The sequence below is a fragment of the Micromys minutus genome, assembly GCF_963924665.1.
Source record: "Micromys minutus genome assembly, chromosome: 16".
Taxonomy (NCBI): domain Eukaryota; kingdom Metazoa; phylum Chordata; class Mammalia; order Rodentia; family Muridae; genus Micromys; species Micromys minutus.
The window spans coordinates 12,207,903-12,231,617 of record NC_137985.1 but is presented as its reverse complement, the minus strand read 5'-3'; the positions used below and the strand labels follow the sequence as shown (position 1 = coordinate 12,231,617).

The window sequence follows — 23,715 nt, the reverse complement described above, 5'->3', positions numbered from 1 at the left end:
TACCACACATGTTTATATACTCTCCCTTCGTTCAAATGGTTTGATCTTTACCTTTGATCCTTGTCCTAAACCTGTAATCTAGTCCAGAAGCAGATAATGAGAGGCTGTACGGAGCTGTAAACCTCCTTTAAGAATTATCTCCTTTAGAACAATAGCAAGTGCTGAAATAGCTCATAGCAATCAAGAGGCCTGGAATAAAGTGCTGGCAAAGGAGAAGAGAGTTGTCAAGATAAGGCGATTGCTGGAATAAGAAAGAAAAGGATTTAACCCAGATGGTGGCAGACCTATGATAGTAACAGATGCCTGCTGAACTCCAGCTCAGAGAGGGCTGAGGACACATCCCATCTTTGACTTAAATAGCAAACTACTGATGATTGCTGTGGCTCCAGGTACAGCAGCCACAATGCGCATACCACACACTTGCCATGGTTGCTCGGGATATGCAACACAACAAAGCTGAGGCAGGAGAAGGGCTGTATTTGAACTATGCTCAGTCGAAAGAGATGGAATCCTGGAGTTATTCCAGGTGGCTGAGGCAAGCATTTTGATGAGAGGAAGCCTAAGATAGGGGGAGGACAAGAAAAAAACAGAACAGGATGAAGGCTCTCTGTCATCTGCCATGGGCTGTTACTCACAGATTTTATTCCTGCAACTGGTTTAAAGATACACAATTTATATTTTCCAAGAATTTAACACAATGCCTACAGTCTTCAACATGGAATTGAGTTCCTCATATACTAGAGATAATAGAGAAAAGCAGGACTTGTATGTCTTCTCTCATCTTTGAGGTCAGACAGATTCTTTTCTGTATTTAGATGACAGAGCACACTGTGGAAGCAGGCTAAAAATAAATCTATCTGCACTCAAAAAGGTTGGGCCTCAAGAACGTAGGATACTGAGGCATTGTACCCATGTCCCGTGGCCAGTGACAGATTTCAAGCAGCAGAGAATAGGAAAGGTGCCCAAAGGAAGGAAACAGTCAAAGATGTTACCAATTATCAAGAAAGGGAGAAGAGTTGATTCTAGATGCACAGCTGCAGGCTTGGATGTACATCCAAAGCCACATGGGAGGGACTTTCAAACAGATGGCTGTCAGATGCCACTCCATGGACTTCACAGGGAGGAGACTGAGGGTGGGCTTTGATGCCAAACAGTCAGACGCAGAAACCAGCTTTCTGCCACTCCCTCGTTGATTGGCCTTGCACACGTTACATAGCTTCTGAGCCTCACATGAGCCTCCTGTACATGTAAATTGGAAAAGTGAAAGTTTATAGGGAGTTCTCTCTCTCTCTCTCTCTCTCTCTCTCTCTCTCTCTCTCTCTCTCTCTCTCTCTCTCTCTCTCTGTGTGTGTGTGTGTGTGTGTGTGTGTGTGTGTGTGTGTGTGTGTGTTTGTATTAAGAATCCATGTTGACAGTTAGCTTCTTTCTTGGGATTTTGGTTACTCAGCTTATATCCCAATTTGCCTCTAACTTGTTTTTTTCATAAAGAGTACTGGATATAACTTTCACTTATTCAGCACAGCTTCATCACGTACTTACTATATTCTAGGCACTTATTCTGGTTTTGTTTTTGTCACCGCGATAAAATGCTCAGACAAAAGTCGCTTATGAGAGAAAGCATTTGTTTTTAGTGCACAATCCCAGTCTATATTCTATCATAACAAAGAAGTTGGGGTGGTGGGAACTTAATATATCATGCCTACAGTCAAGAGCAGAGAGAAAGGAATGAAATGCACATGTGCTTACACACATGCTTCTTGATACTTATCATGACGTCTGTCTAGGGAATAGTGTTGCTCATAGTGGGTTGGCTCAAATAACAATCAAGAAAAATCCTTAAGACATGCCCAGAGACCAACCTGATTTAGATGATTTATTATTAAGATACTCTTCCTAGGGAATTGTAGATTGGGTCAAGTTGAGAATTAAAAGTAACCTTTATAGTACTGTTCTACATGGTAGAAAATATTCTCGAACAAAATAAATAAAAATGATGCTTTCTGGATCTTATATTGTAATAAATATTTTATAAAGATATGTAACAAATGAGCTCATAAAAACAACAACAAAAGATCAGATCATGTTACAGTATCAAGGGAAAATATAGAACATGAATGCTCTTATGTAATCTTCAAAGAAGGGTTTGAAATTTTAAATATGATGTCCTTAAAATGGCTCATTATGATCAGTTAGCAGTAGGAAGGAATGTTAGATTTGAACTCTCCAGCTCCAAAATAGTAAATATGGTCTCAGAGATTTTTCTGATCACTGGACAAGGTACTAGACAAGTGTGAGGTTCTCAGTTTTCAGTAACTTATATTGTCATCTTCTGGGGATGGAGAAAGATGGCAATAAAGAATATCAGGTTAAGTTCGGTAAAGGAAAAATGTAGCTTCTTGTTGGCTGCTGTTATACCAAGTATCTTAATCTCCTCTTTTTGGTTCTCTAAAGTTTTTGCATCTTCCAGAAATAGATGTGAAAATAGACTTCTGCCATTGTGCCGCCGTACCCAGTAGCTCCATGTGGGGTATATTCTGTCTCTGATTCTGTGTGGCATTCAAAGACCACAAGGACTCCAAAGAAAAATGAGATAGGCTTCGGTGTAATCTCAGTGGCAGTAAATTGTCTATGTTCTCCTTTGTTAGGAGTTAGCAGCGGCCCCTCATGAAATTAATCTTTCAACCTTTTTATTGATTGTCAGGACTACTGATTATCCTAGCTTAGCATAGCAATGTTCTCTTGTCAGGACACAGCAGAGCAGGGCAGGTACACATGGATCATTCTTGAGCAATTCTGGTTCCTGTTAATGGGAGATGATACAGCAGGAGAGATCATAAGGATTTGTCTCAGTTGGTTTTGCTTTGCTCACAGTGTAATTCTTCTTCCCATACTGGCAGAGTTCAGTGAGTGGGGTGAGGCCTGGGATAGTACATTAGATTTGTTGCTACTGTGATGGAACACCTGAAATAGTTTAAGGAAGGAATAATTCATTCTGCCTCATGGTTTTACAGATTCTATCAATTCTGAGGCCATGGTAAGACAAAAGCAAACAAACAAATTCACAGCAGTGGAAATACGTCCATGAAGTTGCCCCCATCATTAGGCAGACTGGTCTTAGCAGTGGCAACATGTGGACAAAGTTGCTCACATTGTGGTAGACAGGAAGCAGAAAGAGGAACAGAGAGAGGTCTGAAACAAGGTATAGCTCCCAAGGATATACCCACAGTGATGGACGTCCACCAGCAATGTCCAACTGCCTAAAATTTTTAGAATCACTCAAGATAGTGTCGCCACTATCTAGAGACTTAAAAACTCGATCCATGAACTCTCTATGGAAACACTCTACATCCAAAGCAGATAGGTAGTTTGGACAATAATCTCTGTTGGTATGAGACATTGAGGACCCATTCTCCAGGTAGAAACGGCACTGTAGAATATGGAATTTTGAAAAGTATTCATGGGAATTAAAAACTGACAAAACCGAACTTGGTAACATGCTACAGCAATCACTGGGAAAACCCTACATTCCAGAGGAGAACAGAGACAGTGGTCCATATCCCAAAGGAGGAGAGCTCATAAATAAGCCTTCTCAGGATTGCAGGTGAATGCCCACGGGGGTAAGCACCACTTTCAGAGTAGCTCAAAGGCATGTTATTAGATCGTAAGCTGGTCACGTTCTCAGCGGTTTAAAGTGCAAACAAACTCCAGAGTGCATGGTTCACCCGGGTCACACCAGGAAGCACTTGGGAGAAACTTTGTGTGTTCTCAGAGACTCTTCATTGTCAAAATTGATCAGTATCAGTTCAAGACACCCCTAAGACCAAGTTTTCAGCACAAAGAAAATTTATCTTCCCTCCCCAGAGAGATAAAAAGCAGGGAATAAGAGGATAAGGAAGAAGGTGAGTAGAAGAAAGGAATTAGGGAGAAGGTATTTGTCCCAATGGGCAAGTTCAAAGTATTGCCTCTGGATAGAGAGGAAACAGACATAGTACACAGGAAGGTGGCAGTTTATAAAGGTAAAAGAGGAAACCCATGTTAGAAAGTGTGTATAATTATAATTGAGCATGTGAATTAGATGAACCAAGGGTAACATGTCATTGTTTCACTTTAATACTTGGATAGCTAGATCTTGGTAGTCAGCCTCAGAATGGGATAAATAAGGCCAAATAAGGCATTAGACCTTGTATTTTAGTATTCTAGTCTGAATGCTTGTCTTCTCAGTCTTAATGCCCACTACAACGGTGCCAGCAAGCACGGGCATTGACTATGGGTAGATCAAACGGAATTGACGTCAAGGTTCTATTTGAGACATGGAGGCTTTCACGGACAGTGACTCTCCTGGGATCTTGACTTTGGACCTCCCAGCCCCTGGAACTATGAGTGAGCAACTTCATTGTTCACAAATTTCCACATAAATTTAATCACACAAACATAAAACCCTCTGAATATTCCCCTCATATGGAACTTTCTGGAAGAGCTCTGGGGTGACAGAAGAGGACAAACAAGCACTCTTAGCCTCTTTCATAAGATCACTAATTCCACCCGTGAAGCTTTAATGACAAAGGCCACCCAAAGACATCACCTGCGAATATTGTTATTCTGGGAAACAGAATTTGAGCATGAGACAAAGTAAGGCACTAATATGGAGATCAGGAAGTCCCATGTCAAATTCTGGCACGGTTTTGTTTCTTCACCACTTGCACCTTCTCGCTGTGTGCTGGCACCACAGAAAAGGACAGAGAAAACAAGCACCACCTTTCATGAACGATCTGGGTTAGGTCAGAATTTTGCCATTATGACCTCCTTTAACCTCTGTCCCCTTTCTCAAAGATACCATAGGCAGTACAGGCCCAAGGTAAGGCCTAGAGTTTCAAACACACGAGTTTTAAGGAGAAGCAGTTCAGCTCGAAGAATGATAGAGGAAAAAAGAAACAAGATCAGAGTTCAGATGGTAAAAGTCCCTGTGGATTTGATGAAATCATCACAGGTCAATGTACAGTAACGATTACATGACTATCATGTCTGCTAAGGAGGCACAGTTTATATCCACTAGGACTCTATGAGCCAGAGATTTGCACAGTGTTTCTCCTTCTCTGCCGTACTCTACGGTGCATGCTTGCAGTGGCCTTCCTGTTCGCCATGTCCCCAAATGGAGACCCTGGGGTGATGACATCACCAAGAGGGACTTTGTGATCTGACTGGGTTATTAAAGTGCTTATCCAGAAGACCTCAGAGAATGAGGTCTCGGATCCTTTCCATAGGCTCTAGAAAAATAAAGCCTGCCTTTTAAAGCCGCTAGTGTGTGGGATGTGACCCAGCTGTAGAACCCAACTCTAAACCACACTGCTTTGCCCTATCCCTCCAGCAGTTGCTCCTTCAGAGGTATTCACTCTCTAACAGGCTAATGTTCTAAAAATGCTGTCTACTCTATAAAAGTCATAGAGCTCAGGGGAGCTCAAATGGTCCAGTGAGTGAACTGCACAACTATGGGATGGGCCGGGGACACATAGGTGACAGCATGTGTACTTTCTGATTGCATCATACCTTCTCTTTCCAAACTCAGGTGACAGTGATGGACGGCGGTTCTTCTCCTAAACAATCAACCATTTGGGTGGTGGTCCAGGTTCTGGATGAAAATGACAACAAGCCCCAGTTCCCTGAGAAGGTCTACCAGATCAAGCTTCCAGAACGTGACCGCAAGAAGAGGGGCGAACCCATTTACAGGGCTTTTGCGTTCGACAGAGATGAAGGCCCCAATGCCGAGATCTCCTACAGTATTGTGGATGGAAATGACGACGGGAAGTTTTTCATTGACCCTAAAACTGGCATGGTCTCTTCCAGAAAGCAGTTCACAGCAGGAAGTTATGATATTCTGACGGTAAGTTCTAGTTCCAGAGCATCTGTGGGGTAGGAGTGAGCCCTCTTATTTGTGCCTACGTCTTTGATCAATAAATCTCTAATGTTAAAATGCAGAAATGGCTGCAGAGGGCTGCTTTAAAAAAGCCGGTTGCAGGTGAAAACTTTTACCTTCCTGGGTGATGTACTAAATAGTGAGCGTTTCCTTTGTGTGAACTGTCAGCAAACTTTCACCAATTCTATGGCCTGCTGGAGACACACAATCACATATCTTGAGCCCTAACTCATTCTCAAGGTGCTGAACATTACAGGCAGTATATATCTAGTGCAAAGCAGAAGAGACTGTGATACAAATGCACACAGGTACATATGTTCACACTCACATAAACACAGACATGCATACACTCACACATATACACAAATGCATATGATCACACAAGTGCAGACACATTTGCACACATATTCCCACATACATGCATGCACATTACACACATATGCTCACACACATATACAGCACACATATGTAAACATAAACACATATGTACACATATAATATACTTACACATATTTACATATAAATGCATAGACTCGTGCACATGCACCCTAATTCAGTGCATGCACACAAACTTACACTCACAAACTTATACATATATATAAGCACATAGTATACTTACACTCACACATACATAAATTCACATATACATACACATTCACATGCATGTACACAGGTGCGCATATATCCTAACACATAAATAATGTCTCACATTGTATTTCATTCCCCCTTCAACTCTCATTAAGATGAGGTTCTGAATCATGCTGTGGGGAATTAAATTAGCTGTTTCTGCTCATATAAACTATTACTCTTGCCCCTGAAATACTATAAATTGTAATTACAACATTTATTTTTTTATGGTTTTACATCTCAAAAGCTGGCTTCTGGCAGACATAGTGTGAACCCTAAGAGTCCACTCTGGAGTCTCAACAGGACCCAACTTTTCCTCTTGTGACACTGCAGAAAATGGTCCTTTGGTTTGATACTGTCTGAGTGAAAGATTTAGCCTTGCACAGACTCAGAGCACTCAGCCCTCCTTCTGTGTTCCCCTCTTGTGTGAGTAGATCAAAGCTGTGGACAATGGCCGCCCACAGAAATCCTCCACTGCCCGTCTCCACATCGAATGGATTAAGAAGCCCCCACCTTCACCTACACCATTGACATTCGATGAACCATTTTACAACTTCACCGTCATGGAAAGTGACAGAGTCACAGAGATTGTAGGGGTGGTGTCTGTGCAGCCTGCTAACACCCCTCTGTGGTTTGACATCGTCGGTAAGTTCAAGTCTCTAGAGCGTATCAGGAAATAGACCTAAGAGTTTGAAGGAACTTGCCAAACAAGTAAATAAATAAATGAATGAATGAATAAATAAATTTAAAAGGCAAAAGAAAAAATTAAAAGCTAGCAATTAAGCCTAAGATTAAAAATGGTGCTGAAATGCAAAAGAGCCAGTAAAATGAAAAACCAACCTGTGCTTTCGTTCTGATTCTGTAGCTAAGCTGAGCAGAAAGTGCTCTCTGGCTGGATTTCTCATAGTATGTTATTTACTGCAATCTGACTGTCCTTCTGTGTGTCATTTTAATTCTATTGTCACACTTGGCTAATCTCATTTCTAAATGTATTGATGGTACTAGACTTGCTGTCCTTCATTTCTCTCTTTTTCTTCACCTTTTTTCTGCATTCTGTTTTTTTTTCTGCTCCCGACTGCCCTGCTTCAAGGTGGCAAGCATGCTCGAGAGATGTTCTATATTCTACAGACAGCTTGTGGGCAGAACTGTTCAACAGAAGGTACCCTTAGTGCAAACACATTTGCTAAAATACAGCTATCCAATCTGCCTTTTGCATTTTTTAAACAAATTGAATTACATCTTTCATAACTGCCTGTGACAAACTGAAGCACAGCCCACGGGGTCCACACAAGCCTCTAACAGCGGCCTCATTCCTCATATCCAATGATTTCTTTGTTTGAGATTAAATGGGTTTGGGGCTTGGGGGGTGTTTTGATTTTTCTCCCATTGACTTGAGGTATGTGGGGGGGGGTGTTGTTTTGTTTTTATCTTTTTGTAGGTTGGTTTATTTAACTGGGAATTTTCCAATTGGAAATAAATGAAAATGTAATTCCAGCCCCCCTACCTTTCAGCAGTAGAATCATTCACAGACCAAAACGCCCCACCAGGAGAGTCCCCTGGCTGCTGTCCACAAAAGGAAGGGCAGGAAATAGAACCTAGCTGTGTAGCCTAAGCCCCCACTCACCCTGAATGGAGAAAGCAGACGGAAGGAAGCAGGCAGGGCAGACCAGGGGAGCCAACTTTTAAATTCCTTGAAAGAAAGCAAGCAAGCATGCCAGGCTGCAAAAGGAAAAGGGCAAAACAGCCCTTCCACAAACCTGCAGGGAGAGAGTGCTGGAGAGGAAAAGTGTGTAGGACAGGGAAATAAAACAGGCTGTTGTCAAAGTGAGAGGAGAGTGTGTGCCTGCCAGGGGCTTGTCAGGGCTGACTAGAGCCCACTCCCAGGCTTCTCTGTGAGCAGCGAATGAGCCAGAAGAGCACTCGTGTGGGAGAATCATTTCCTTCCTCATGATGCCTGGACAGGATGGGCAGCAACCTGCCTCCCCTTTAAACATCTGGATCTGTGGAAAGCACTTAGGAGTTCCACATCTGGTTTCATGAAGCACAGAAAAACGAATGTTCTATGTCTCCCAGTCAAACCTCAGAGAGTCCTCTGAACTCCCAAAAAGTAAGGGCTTGTACTCAGCATTCTGTTCTGTGAAACACAAGGCATCTTAGTTTTAGTTAATTACATCAGTCTCACCATCTTTTCATATTACCATCCTTCCAAGTCCTTCTTGTCGGCCAGTGTGAGATGGGTCATCTTCTGACCCATGAGAAACGTTTCCACCACCAACTCAGTAGTCTCTGGCTTATTCAGTTATTATATGAAACAGTCTCTTCTTTCTTGATGCAAGGAAGCATTGCCCATAGTACGAGTTAGTTGTCTTTTGACTGCCTGGACACCTTTGGTCATCTCTTTACCAACTCACTTTGCAAAGCATCTCTGCTGGCTGACAGAGCTTGCTATTACTGGCCCAAGCTGCCCATGCATAGAAAGTCTCACTAGGGTACCTTTCTTTGATGTTAAGTGTGGTGAGCCACCTGACCCCAATCCCTCAGGCCAGTTTGCAATTCCTCAGCATCTCTACAAGCATGACTAGGTATAGGCTAGTATGATGCTAGGAGCACTAAGTGTAAGATCATTCATGGGTTTTCACAGTGTGTACCACTGTACAATTTCATTTATGCATATGCCGTGTCCACTCTTTACCCTCAAGGTCAAAGCCCATATCCCCATTCTCGCTCTCGCTGGAGCTTATGTTGGATTTTACTCAGGGTGAGTGAACTAAGGTACAGAGACCGGAGGAGCTGCCTCGGGCAGCCATGTTAACCCTGTCATATTACCCTCCTGGCCCTATATATGGTCTGTACAACACTCCATTTTATACCAGCCCCCATAGCCTCAGTAGTCCACGGAGAGAAAGAGCTGTTTCTAGAGAGCCTCCCTTCTGGCATTCACAACCATAATGATCCAGAATCCAGGATCCATATGCACTGTGAGGCCATAACTCTCACGACTCTGCCTTTGTGTTCCTAACCAGTTTCCTTTGCCATAGATTCTGCTTCCCCTCACCCCCACCTCATCCATTCTACTGTGTGAATGAGCGTGAGTTTCTCAATGAAGACTCTCAGGACTGTCGCCTGATCTGGAACCCTCCATCACAGATATTTTTCTGTGAATCTGGTAACAGATTGCTAAATTTCTTCTACAAGTTGAAGTTACTGGGCCTCCTGCCCAAACAGATCATGATTTTATTTCCATCCCCAGGCTCAGCCACCGATGTCTTGAAATGCCAACTTTTGACTTCACTGTAGAACTTTGAATCATTTCCCAGGTGCTGGTGGTTTGCACTAGAGATAATCACCTTTATCAAATCTAAAAACATGGCTCGCCTGCTGGAGTCATAATTTACACACTGTGCTGACATCCTCTTCCTTCTTTTGAAACCCTTTGCTTTATCATCTTCAGGTGTTTTATCCTCACAGTCAAAATTTACCTCTTGTGAATCTTCCTTTCCTCCTTGCCTAAGCATCATCCTTGATCAAACTAGCACAGAGGAAACCGAGAGTGGCCAATGTCCCTTAGCACATAATACCAATCTCTGAGCTCTGCAGGGAGACAGAATAAACATGAGGTAAGGAAGCTCCACATGGATTCGAAATGCAGCCTGCTTCAGGTTTTGTCCAAATCCTCTTGTGAAGAAAAAGTCAACCCAAGTTTGCACCATAGACCTAGTGCAGTTGGATACACAGGAAGAACATATTGAGAGGCCCAGGGCATAACATCCTCATCTGACGTGTCCATCTTTAAACTGCTCAACCCGGTGAAACCTCAATCAGTAAACAAAGATGGTGTTTTAGCCTGCCTTTCTTTCTCTTTGAGAGCCTGTCATCGCTTGCACATTTTCAAACTTACAGGACTCTGATTTTGACTGAGTTTCCTTACCTCCTACCAGAACTCAAAGTCACAGGAACTCCATGTGAGCAGCATTTTGTCCCCAAGCCTAAACACTTGTGCTTTCTCAACTCCAAAGAGACTGTGTTTCTTCTGTAGCTCGATCCTTCTGCTCTCAGAAACAAGCCCTACTTGTAACTTAGCTAAGAACGCTGTAATTAAAAGACAACAGAATAAAGTTCAGCTGTTGTGGATTTAAACAGCCCAGCACACAGCATGCTTCCTTTCCTTGTTAAAGGGGGAAAAAAATGAAGGGAACAAAAATAACCCACAATCCTTTGCAGTTTTGTCATGTATCTTCTCACTTCTCAGGAGGCTCTGAGATCCCCTCACCCGTTCCTTGATTTACATACCTCCAATGTGCAGGCAATCTGATTCTCAGCTCAGCCCCTGAATCATGTCCTGGTGGCAAATATTTGAACTGTAAAGACTGCCATCATAACAACTTTGTATTCAAAACTGAAGCACGCTGTCATGCAGTTTTTACCGGAGTTTAGTTTTTACCTGAATCATCACAGAAACATGCTTCACCTTGCAAATAGGAGGTACATGAACTTCCCTGTTTCCTCAGGAAGGAGAAAGGATATATTAACATAAATCTCTAATGGACCTCTGTGTTAGCCTCTTATACATCTTTCTGTGCTGCAGGTAGACAAGGGTTACCTTGGCCCTCAGTCCACATGAGGTTGGACCCAACTCAGAGCTTGGGCACCTCTGGTCCTTTGCTAACCTGGCGGCCACATTTCTACATCACCACCTCTCACCCAGCCTGTATTAGAGAAACCCCATCGACTTACAACTCACCTGCTCGTCCAACAGTAAATTCAGCTCAGCGAGTCAAGGGACACCAAGCGCTCCATTCCCCTTGCTCGACCTTCATCGACTTGATCTCAAACAGGACTTGCTTTTCTTTTTAGCCCTAATCTCATTTACGCAATCATACTGAAGAAATTTTAGAAAAAATAATAAAGGCCCCAAACTACCTCATATTAATTATTTTAAGTAAAGGGACCTTGGATTAAAGTCTAGGGTTTCTTGTTGCTGTTCCTTCCTACCACTCTTTCCTGCCTCCAGCTCCTGCCCTCCATTTAAATATCAGCCTGCTGTGTGCTTGCTTAATTCCAAGGCAGAAAAAAATTCATAATCACACCGTAACTGGCACGGAATGCCTTTCCTTCAGTTGGGTGTACTTGCTGAATTTGAACGAACAGCTTGTGCACGGCTCCCTTCGTTCATTGAGATTCAATTGCTCAGGATTTTGGAAGCTTCTCAGTCACACCTCCCCCTGGGTGACGACTAGATTTGGGTTGGTATTTTTACAATTACACGTGCAAGCGTGGAGCTATTTCTAGAGGGAGAACCTGGACACTTCTCTACAGGAGAATCAGTACCATTTTTATCACTGAGTTTCTTAGCAGAAATGGCACCAGCAGAATTTAGTCTTGGTCAGGAGTGATCAGCCTTTTGGACTCAGAGATGATATAATCTAGAAATCTCAGATCTCAGATGGGATCTCCCCTTTAAAGAAAAGCTCACCTCAGTCTCTTCTCCAGTGAAATTGGCCATAGAAGGTAGACACCATTGTTTTTATTCATGTCCTATTTCCAGAGCCTTTTCTAGGACCTTGATTCATTCAATTTGATAATATCCTGACAGAAATCCAGTGTGCCTCTTCTGCTCATTTTTATTCCATGACACCTGTCTTGACCTCAGATGCTCCAAGAGGAATGTCCCTAAAGTGAATGATTGTCATGTGGGCTGTTCACAACCTCGCTTTTAACTATCTCTGCCGCACACCCCCGCAGCAATGCATAGGCTGTGACATTTCTGAACCCCACCCTGCTGGGACTCGGGCCAGCTCTGCAGTGTCCTTTTCTGCCCACCTTTTATTTGGCCTCATGCTGTTGCATCCAGCACACTCTGGCTTTGCATGTTCTATTACTGGCTCTGAGGAAGCACATCTTGTTTAAACGGAATGCTGATAGTGAAGTCAGACTCCTTGTATTTGATTAAGAGTCTCATCCCAGATGATTTGGACTTGTTTTCCCACAAAATTGAAATCACCTTTCAGGTAAAAGGGAGCCCAGAGGGGAAAAAAAGACCTGGGGGAAAGGCATGGAGTCATTTACGAAATAGAATGCCAAAGTGTAGGTTATTAAATTGTGTGTGGGTTGATGGTGAACGGCTGGTCTAGATTCTGTGTCCCTTGTCAGAAATTCATTTGAAAACTTGGGAAGATTTTGATTTAAATGAAGTCTTTGCTTAACTATGAGCAAACATCTTAGAGATGATTAGTATAGTATGCTGGCCACATTAGTGAATGGAAAGAGGTATGGAAGATGCTAATAACCACTCTCTCCTGTAAAGTCTGGAGTTTCTCATCTGGAATATTGAACACAGCAAAGACTAACAGGAGGAACAAACACACGCATGGCAGGTCCGTGCCAAGAAAAAAGAGAGGATTGCAAAAATGAAGCAGAAATTTGCAGAAGTCATCAAAGTATTAACAAGAACAGCAATTATGAAAAAGCATACAATTACACCATATAAATATGCAATGTGATCCTATTATACCAGTGAGATAACTGTATTTCTGCACAGCCCTTAAAGGTCATAATCAGTGAACACGAGAGCTGAAACGGGAAGAAAACCTGTTTTCTCTAATATTCATTTCCATTCATTTTTCAGATACAGGGAATAATTTGCACAGTTCTTTCCTTGACCCATAAATGTTTGCCTTTCATGAATAACTCACCCTGGAGAGTCAACACTACTCCCCTAAAAACTCACTTAAAAGAAAAGTTTCAGGTCTTTATATTGAGGAAAGTAAACAGGACCAGCTATCAGGGCAGATAGTCTAAAGCTGGTTGAGCTGTGCTGGGAACCATGAGTTAATACTCTCCAGAAGCAACTGGACTAGTTGTGTCCTGGTCTCCACAGGTTCTTATCACCTTTCTTTGAAGGTTTCCATAACAAAAGGTTTTGGTTGGTCCATTTTGTTTTGTTTTTTTCCCCCAGCATTTACCTCCTGTAGGTGAATGGTTTGCCTTGCTACATAAAATAATTGTTGCCCACACCATTTTTCTGTTTTATTTCACGTGCTCATCGAGGATGCGTTATCTTCAAAGAGAAGCATCCCTTTAAGACACACTTATCTTCACAGGCTAGAAACCACCTCTTCTTCTGAGCCCTCAAAACCCTTTTTCTGGACTTAGCATTGCGTGCTTCTTAGTAAACCAATTAAAGACATTAATTGGAAGATGATTCTCTTTTAGATGAAATTCTTGAGAACATATATCATCTCTAAGCAATTTCTGGTACCCCTGTATCTCCACAGCTTTAATTAAATGTCAAAGGCAATTATGTTCTCTCCAGTAATTAAATAATCCTAAGTGAACATGGTATCTGCAAGCATTTGGTACTTGGAATATACATGACTACATTAGAAAGTATTGTTTATTTTGGCAGTGCAGGACAAATGCCAGTCATCCAGTGTGACACATCTTCCCTTTACTCATCCACCCACTGAATAGTGAATATTGTAATCATGAAAACATAGTGTTCGGGAGCTAGAAAAGTAAAATGCAAAGACTATTGGATATAAATAAAACTCTGGCTTTCTTTTCCAAAATATGAAATTCAATAAGTACATTGCCCTACATCCTAAAGTTAAATGAAATTCCCATCTGAAACTAAATGTGTTTCACACATGCATTTTCAGACAAAAATAAATAGTGGTGGTGAACATATACTGACATTTAATTAAACTTTTTTTCAATAATTAGACCGTTATCTTTTCTCCCACTTTAAAAATGTATCTAAATTGGGAAGTATATAAGTGACACTTCTGTGCAGAGATAAAAAGGTCACAGTTCTAAAGCTATCTTAAGTATGTCATTCAAAACAAAAGGATAAACGACAGTTTTTCTAACCCTTTGTGTAAATTGCCTTAGAAGTCCTCTAGTGTAATATTAGCAACATAATTCCCATGCACCACCTCTCAGAGTTTATGTCAATGTTTTGTGAAATCATCAGCCTCTTGGGAGAAAGTTAATTTACACTGCCAAGAGGCCAAAAACATTTCTCTGAAAACCATAAGATCCAGAGATATTTTTACATAAAATTCATTTTTGAAATTTTTCTCATCTTCCTGTATTCATAGTTTATTTCTGACATTTAATTGAGGGACTCTAAATTCTAACCAGCCAAATGTTTACCAACAATCCTAGAACAGACCTAAAAGTTTCAAATCATTTGTATTCATTGTAATTGGAATAGTTTTTCTTATTTAGAATGTATTCTACTAGAGAAAAAGCTAAAGTATTCCCCAGGTTCCCAGCATGGTGCTGAGACAGGCTGTTAGCTTCCAATGTTTTATGGATTAGCCTGTCCTTTACCACTCTAACATTACTGCCCAGGTTTTATTTACAATACATTGGTTTTTTTGTGTCATTTGTTGTGCTCATAGAGGATGGCTTTTGAAATATAAATTAAGTTAGAAATAATAAGGCCCCATTGAAGATTTATGAAATTGAGCCATGGGGACGCCTGCCAGAAAATATATCTCTATAAAAGCACCCTATAATGATATATGCTTCCATATACCTAATACCACCTCTGATGTGCTAATTCCTGTTGTTTCTGTGAAATCATCAGGGGGGAATTTTGACAGCTCTTTTGATGCAGAGAAGGGTGTTGGAACAATTGTCATTGCGAAGCCTTTGGATGCAGAGCAAAGGTCGGTCTACAACATGAGCGTAGAGGTCACCGATGGAACAAATGTTGCTGTGACTCAGGTGAGATGTTAAGTTACTGACTAGCGGCAGTGTGAAAATATCTGCGAAGGAAAGGATCGGAAGCCGTGGAAAAATAGACCCAAGGAGTAGTGAATTCTGTACATATTTTTTGTTGTTAAAAAAAAAAATTGTTTTAGTGAACAAGTGAGACAATGGGTTCTGTTGGTAAAGCAGAATTTGGCTGCTTCATTCATGTCAACTCTGGCTGTTTGTGTATGAAAGAGTGATGTGCATATGTTTCCTGGTCATTCACTGACAGTTCTCTGGCAAAGGTCAACTTGCAAGAAGACATCCATGTTGTCCATGTTAGCAAAGCATGAGCGTCTTCCCTCCTCATTTCCCCTCACTGAAATTTAAAAGTAGAGATACTTAAGAGTCCATATTCAATTACATACTGGATGGAAGTTACCTAGCCAGGAGCAAACAGCCTCAATGAAGGACAACTGAGGCCTGGGTACCCATGGTAGCCTCTGTGTTGTGGGTTCTCTGTCCCAGCTGCACACTGTGCCCTCTGGCATAGAGAGCCTAGAAAGAGCAGGTCCAATAGCTGGCATCCAGCCCCAGAGATCCTATTGATGTTACCATACATCTAGGATTGAGAAACTTCTGCTCTTCTTTTTGAGTTATGAAAAGAGTTAGGAGTTAGGAGAAAACTTCTGAGCTTGTCTGTGACTCAAACTTCTTTCCAAGTGGGACTAACACAATGCTAGTAGCTCTTAGCACAGCGGATTTACCTTGAATATAAGATTTTTTGGCTTTGTTATTCAGCACCTTAAACCCAGCCGCACATGGCATGCTCTGAAACTCCACTCTTCCTCCCTGCTTCTCTCTGTCGTTCCCACAAGCCCAGAAGACATGAATGATTGACACGGGCCCTGGTCTTTGCTGGACCCAGATGGATGTACAGAATCCATCTCAACACATTTAGGTAGTTAGTAAGAAAGGCTTGCCAAAGCAGAAGCAAGCGAGTAACGATTTATTTTAAATATGATTTACACTTTTATGACAATAAAATTTGGAAGCAGGAGAAGAGTGATTTCATGTTTGTCTAGACAATTTTTCTCTTGGTCTGACAAGGCTACAAAAAATACAACTAGCCTATTTTCTTGTAAATAGAGAGTGGTAGAGGTTGAAGGGAACAATGAGGTTCATTTAATGTGACCATTTATTCTCCATTTGAATGTACTATCTGTGGAAATGACTCTCAGATAGACAGCCAATGTGTGGTGGTTCTTGATCCTCCTTTCCAGCTTATCAAGTGACCAGAGAACCCTGTTTGCCTCAGATTCCCATTTGTACCCATGACACCAGAGTAGGTATCAGCACTACTTCCTGTAGTCTGATAATTGACCCAAATGGATCAACAAATTATATATTCTTCCTATCTAAACACACAGCACTTCTTGGCATTTTCAAAACTAAAATTTAGACACATAAGGAAGGAGCTCTGGCTGAGATTCCATGAGAACTGTGCAGTTGCATAGTGGAGAAAATGCCAAACAATCCATGTGTAGGGTTGCTATGTTGTCGGTGCTGATTCTTTTGAAATGAGAACTTTAAATTAGATTTTTTAAATTAGTGCTTTCTTGGCATATTCAACTCCATTTCTTCTGTGCTACTTAAAAACCCAAGACATATTTAAGTAAAATACCAATAAGCATGGAATGCTATTCATTCCAGACTTTGCACTTGGGTTTTGAACCAGTTGAATTAAGCAGTATTCTGTCTGTTTAGAATCTATAATTCATTACGTGTTTTTGGAATGAGTGAATAACTAAATTCTACATATCCAGCAGGGTCTATCTAGAAGGCACAGCAGATCTCTGAGGTACAAAGCACTCATGTTAACAATGATAATGCAAAAGTTAGCAGGAAGGTCTTTAGAATGAGCAACATTTTACTAGCATCTGTTTCATAAATGTTTCTTCGTGTTATATGCAATACACTAAGGTGTTTAAGGTGATAGGAGTATAGTCTTGATTGTCGCTTAAGACCTTGAGACAGGGTCTTACTATACTACCCATATTAGCCTCAATCTTCTGAACTCAACAATCCTGCGGCAGGTCTGACAGTAGGTGAGACTGATAAATACATCACTACACGAAGTTAATACGGACATAAGGCTATATGTGTGCACTCATTAAACTAACATGGAAATATACATTGTGCATCTTTGAATAAACTTGTTGGAGACCATATTTTTCCAAAGTGGTATACAGTTAGACTTGACTCAAAAACCTTTGTGACAGCCTGAGAATTGGTGTGAATTTGGAGGTCCACCTAGCAAGAGCAAATTAAAGAGATTTTAAAAATAGCATTAAGAAGTATTTTGTATAAAATATCATGCCATGACCTTAAAGAATGACAACTCAGCTTCCCAAGCATACACTGTGTGTCCTCATCAAGGCTGTTGCGATTGAAGGCCATCAACTATGTTGGACCGTTCTGCTTACCGGCCTTGGTCAGTCCAGAATGATTCACCTTTACTCAGGCTTCCCTGGACATGTGGCAAAAATCAGTTCTCTGCTCCAATGTCAGGTACATTTGAACAATAGAATATTTAGGGAATAAATGGTGTCATCTAAACTTCTTTTAGAAACTGCTAAAATATGCTCAAATCCATGACCCCAGATCATGTAATGATTCTACCATCAAACAGATACCTTTCTCTGCTAGATTAATGTTCTGTAGTTGCCAAGACACCTGTTCAAAATTCCTTGGGGGACATTTCCCTCCTTTGTTCACGTGAGATCATAAAACATGGTAGGGCATAGGCTTCCCGTCAGCCATAAACAACATGTTGAATTTTACTTCACAAATGTCAAATAAATCAGAGCCTCCGGGATTCAGTGTCAACATGAAACCATTCCTTCATCTTCAGTCTTGTCCTTTTCTTCTGACTGACTCTCACGGGATTCTTGTTTCTCAGAGCTACAAAATCTGATGCTACATAAATATCCCTTCTTTCAAAAGTCTACTAGGCTGAGTGCAGAATGTAAAGTAGCCTGTGCACTTGGCATTACGAGGATTTCAAAGAACAAAATATGAAAACAAAGCATCCTTGCCTGGGCAGAAGATAGACGAGACAGACAATGGCTTCTGCATGAAATCGGGTGGGTTTGGTGATGGACACCATTGTACTTTTCATATTACAACATAGAACAAAAGTGACTGCACATTACCTCAGAAGCCCAAAGATAAGCAAGGCAGTTTGGACGAGAAGAGAAATAGGAAAGAGTGAAGTTGTCTCTGGACTATCTGCTTCAAGCAAAGATGAAGAAACTCAAGGAGCCCTGGTTATTGCAAGCAGCAGGATTGGGAAGTATCAAGGGAGTGAGACAGGGAGCTCATAAAGGACAGAATAAAACACCAAAAAAAGTCACCATCTATGCCAACATGAGTAGAATTACATGCTTTTAAGTGGACCCGAGCCCTAGATCCCAGACAAGACATTGGCCATTAGCATTAGAAAGGAGTCAAGACACTTTACAGAAACAGCTAACCTCATGTTTTGGACAAGAATATCAATCATTTTTATCATACTAAAGACTAATGATGTCACATTAAAAAGGTAACCAGAGGCTACTAAAATTGGGTTTCACTAGATACACATGGGTAGAGTTTTGATTCATTGCATTACATGACAGAAGGGATTTATGAGATACAATTTAGGTCACAGGTCTCCAGGTAGGATCTGTCTACTAACAGAAGCTTATCTGTCAACTTTCTACAACTGGCATGAGAAAGGCAAGAATGAGAGAAGACAGACAACCCAGTGCAAGAAAAATTTGAGACAATTTGAATTTGAAGGTAGCCTCAAGATATTGGGAAGCCATCAAAGAAATGAGTACCCCAATCCTGTAACCAGAAGGTACTATATTAAGCCTGAATGAAAAAGAAGAGCAGTAAAAAAGAATGCATTTATTACAGTCTCTTGAGTTTGGCCTTGATATCTGTATTCAGAACTATGAGATAATAATAATACCAGGCATTATTTTTAATATCTAAGTGGTAGTAACTTTTGTGGCAGAAATATGAAACTCATTGACTACTTTTATTCCAGTTTATAGTTAAGGAAAAATGTCCAATCTTGGTCAATTGGCTTGAGGAGAACCTGAACACAGACCCACAGAGGTAGATGCTAGAGCCTATTTACACTGTGTCTACTCATAAAGGGAACAATAAGACTTTGGTATTTGTTCTAAGACAGGAGCTATAAGAAGTTTTATAACTTGGTCTCCTGAGAAACATAACACCACCTGTAACCTTCAGAGTATCTCCTACTATCCATGGGTCCAGCCTTCTCTTAGCATAGCTTTAACCTCAAATACATGTTTCCAAGGATGATCCATTATGAATATTAGTACTCTTCATACATCTCCCAAATCAGAGCTACTGCATCTCTATAGAAAATATAAAGAAATGTACAACATGGCTCTCCCAAAGGCTGAGTGGATGAAAAGGCACACAAATATGTAACATATAATGTTTACGTAATGAGACTCAACAAGTATTATTAGGAAGGTCCATTTTCCTCTAACCTCTGGAAAAGTGAAATTAGGAGTTATTTGTCTTCCTTTTGCAAGAAGAAATGAGTCTCAGACTACTTAGTAGCCTGCCTGGATTCACATAAAAGAGATACAAGCCCACTTCTTCTTTGCAACATTCTTCTACACTTTTATATCTACAAAATACAGAACTTCATCCACTAGGAAAAGCATCTTATATAGTGAAAAAATATTGACTCAGAATCAGATGGCACAAGTCCAAATTGTCACTTGACCTATGTGTATTCCTATGGAAGGCAACTCACTCTGTCTAAGACTCAGTCTTCTTCACAGTGAAATGAGCCTACATGCTTCACATATGGCTGTAACAATGAAGAAAGATGAGAAAGTTCTTGGAACTATCACATACTGAACACAAATATACTTTGTTAATACAATCTGATACACAACATAAAATTGGAATAACATACCTGATAGCTATAAATTACTAGAGTGATCCTCTTTGTTACAAGAGAAAAAAGAGATAGTCCTGGCCAAATAATAATCTAAAAGTTATGTTGATTTGCTTCAGGGATTCTGAATATGATATTTTGTGAGTTTTTTTTAATATCCTTTTCTTATTCAGGGAATGCTGTGGGTTTGTAAAGCTAAAAAAGCAAATTTGTTCTTATGGGATCCACAACCAATTCTGACACTAAACATCTCCTTCTATAGCCTCCAAACTCCCAAAGTCCGGTATAGGCTGTCATGTGAGCTTGGCCTGTGCTGATTGGAATTGGAGGGAGGACGATCTATGTCCGAGTCCCTAAACCTAGCCTGCCGCCCCTCGCCTGTGGATTCCATCACTGGGGCTGCTTGGCGTCCCTCACTGCCCTGCTTACTTAGAACAGACTTTACCTGGACAATGTGTCTTCTTTCTTGATGCTTTTCTGTGTCCACATATGCTTCAAAAGGTAGAAAAGCAAATTATGGTTTTTATAAAGATGTTCTTTAGATCAAGGGACTTCCAGATACCTCTCCTACATCAAAAGTTCTCTTAAATCCAGTTTCATTTCATTTTCCTCAGGCATGTGAAAAACAGCAGTGACACAAACTTCCCTTCAGTGTTTAAATTTCGGAATGGCTAAATTGTTCAATCTATATATGATAAACTTCCTGTTTAAAAAAAAACAAAGAATGATAACGTTTTTCTAAGTAATCTACACCTGACAGCTTATGTGAAAATCAATTTTTAAAAATATATTCTAATTTTCATGGTAGCAGGGAACTTTCTATTCAAAATAATTCCTTAATTAATATTTTTGAGATGAGACTAGACATGCCATTTATCTGTTTTGTGAGTTACATACATTGGTTAACACACACACACACACACACACATATAATGTAAATTTGTTCTAGATGTATACATTACGTAAGTGCATGAGAGATTGATTATGAATAAATATAGAACTGGCTCTGAAGAAACAAGATTTGCATCCAACCTTGTTCTTGTGACGTTGGGCACATCCATTAACATTTTTCTCCATAAGGAAAAAATATAATGCACATATCTGCACAGAAAGCAACTGTGATATAAGTTTTCTGTTCATAATTCCAGAACGAAATTCATACCCTGGCAAAGTATGCAAGGGGCATCTCCCCCAGAAAAAATATGTTTTAAATATGGCTTAGAAATGGCAGCAGAGGCAGGAGAGAATTTCAGTGATTTAAGATTTAATTGGTCTTGCCCAACAATTCACCCCAGGACTGTTCTACCATGAGCTTTTGTAAAGCAGGGCTTTGGCACCTCCCCAGACTTAGCTTAAAGAAGCCTGTAGAGCACAACTTGTTTGTGGGGGCAGCACTGAAGCCAGCCCTGGAGATCCTTCCCATGCCTGGGTTTCCTCCTGCCTCGAGTCCTTTGTGCTTTTGTAAGCTTTTCATTTACCACTTTGAACACATCTTTGAGAGTCACTCTGCCTGTTAGTTCTGGAGCTCACAAATGGCACCGACTGTGGGAAATAAAAAGCAAAGGAGGAGAAGGAAGTCTTTTACAGAGCAACACTTGTTCTGACTGTAGATTAGGCTCGGGACAAAGCAAGCAGAAAGAGGCAAGCATTTCAAGATCACATCAACTTCCAAACTCCATGACGGTCAGGGCAGACTACTGGCCAGAAAGGCTTTTACATCTGCTGATGTGACTGCCACTCTGAAAACAAATATTTTAGCATCTTGACTAAGTTACTTGAACTTTGTAAAGAATTGGCAGTCAAAGAATGCAATATGTTTTGCAAACACATTGGAAATAAAAACAATACCCCAAACTCTGTTGGCACACTCCTTGACCTTTCTTACAAATACAAACTAAGGGATAAGACCTGTGCCTGCTGGTGTGTCTACTACATGAAAACTGCGAGCCTTCAAACATGGTGAAATGGTTTGCATCCTGCTCAGCAAAGCACATCTCAACTACAGTAAGCAGCTGTGCCGCTATTTGTATGTCTGGATATATTTATATGAAAAAAATCAATGATTTTCTAGAATACAGTCAAATACTGAGATATTAATTTTGGTTGTAAGCCTAGTCTTTAACAGCTGAGCCACCTCTCCAGCTCAAGAAGCTATGTAATAGAAAAATCATTAGTTATTCTTTTGTTAGTCAGGCATGACATAAGAACCAGGGCTACCCCGACTGCACTGTAAGACCGTACTGAAAGGAGCAGAGCAACCATACAAGAGAAAGCTTTGACCAAGAGAAATTGTAAAGGAGAAGCTAAAACCACCTCTAGTTCCCCCACACACCCCTAAACATGTAACACAGAAAGAATGCAGAGCCATATAGAGAAAAAGTAAACTAGATCTTGGCCTCATCTAATAATCCAAGAAAAATTTCAAATGTACTGGAAATGAAAATGAAGGAAAATCAAATATACAAGTGCCATCTATCAAAACATCACGTATTCATCTACACCATAAAGATAGGGAATACACACCCAACTGACTCACCACCCAAAAACAATAGTTAGCTGGATGTATTTCCTTCTATGTGGCATGCTAAAGCACTCACACCCAGAATAAACTCCATGGCAGAATTTAGCACAACCTTGTCATTTATATCACCATGTTTCCAAAAGAAAAGAAGGAAGAGAAATCTTCTAGCCCGCAGAAGAATAAGCTGGCATACGAAGCTGAACAGAAAAAAGTGCCAGCGATATGAATCTATGCACATCACACTCATAATAGGAACATGCAAATGAAAGCAACACTGAGGTACCTCTTCTCATCCAGGAGGCTGGCAAGGATTCATGTCTTCCCACACACCCTGTTGGCAAGGCTGGAGTGACAGTCCTTTGTACATATTGTTGTGGGAATGCAATGTACATTGATAAAGCCTTGGAACATAAAAATGATTTCACAAAACTATAGAAACATTTATCCTTCCATCAAACTGTCCAACAATAGGACCCAACTGTATGCCAGAGAAATTAAGAGACATAGGCACATTTATTTTTCTTACATACATAGAGCCATCTTAATGAGCTCAGAAAGAATGACCTGAACTGACCAAGATATCAGTCAAGGTCCTCAATACTTCCTGGAGCCATGGATAACACCTCAGCAGCTAGCAACTCTGCTCTATCCCCACTAGGTATCACCTGCACCCCTCCTTTCAGTTGTGACAATGAACACTGTCTCCAGAAGCTTCTGAAGTGACTGCTATGCCAGTTGGGGATAGTATACATTTTATGCCCTTTGTAATTCCTAATGTTAATATAATAAGTGAACTAGCAATGTATATGGTATCACCATATTGACAAGACAGATGAGAAGCCATGTGCTTTTGAGAAAAGTTATCTACAGGAAAGAATGGAATAGCAGGGAGGCCAAGCTTTACATTCTTGCATTTTTTCCTTCAATAGTCTAATAATTATACAGTGTATCTTGACCACATCC

The 23,715-nt window shown here is 40.7% G+C and overlaps 1 protein-coding gene across 3 annotated transcripts in view; it reads left to right on the top strand.

Moving 5' to 3' along the window:
* Positions 1-23,715, top strand: part of FAT3 (FAT atypical cadherin 3) — a gene marked incomplete at both ends in the record, with an annotated part of 431,212 nt that overhangs the window by 315,709 nt on the left and 91,788 nt on the right. For 2 of the 3 annotated variants that reach the window (XM_080930379.1, XM_080930378.1), the window contains 3 exons: positions 5,564-5,878; positions 6,973-7,183; positions 15,132-15,271. In XM_080930379.1, coding sequence (XP_080786505.1) covers positions 5,564-5,878; positions 6,973-7,183; positions 15,132-15,271 — 666 coding nt within the window. Of the gene's footprint in view, positions 1-5,563; positions 5,879-6,972; positions 7,184-7,628; positions 7,698-15,131; positions 15,272-23,715 lie in introns of all 3 variants that reach the window. The other variant, XM_080930377.1, reaches the window with a different exon arrangement.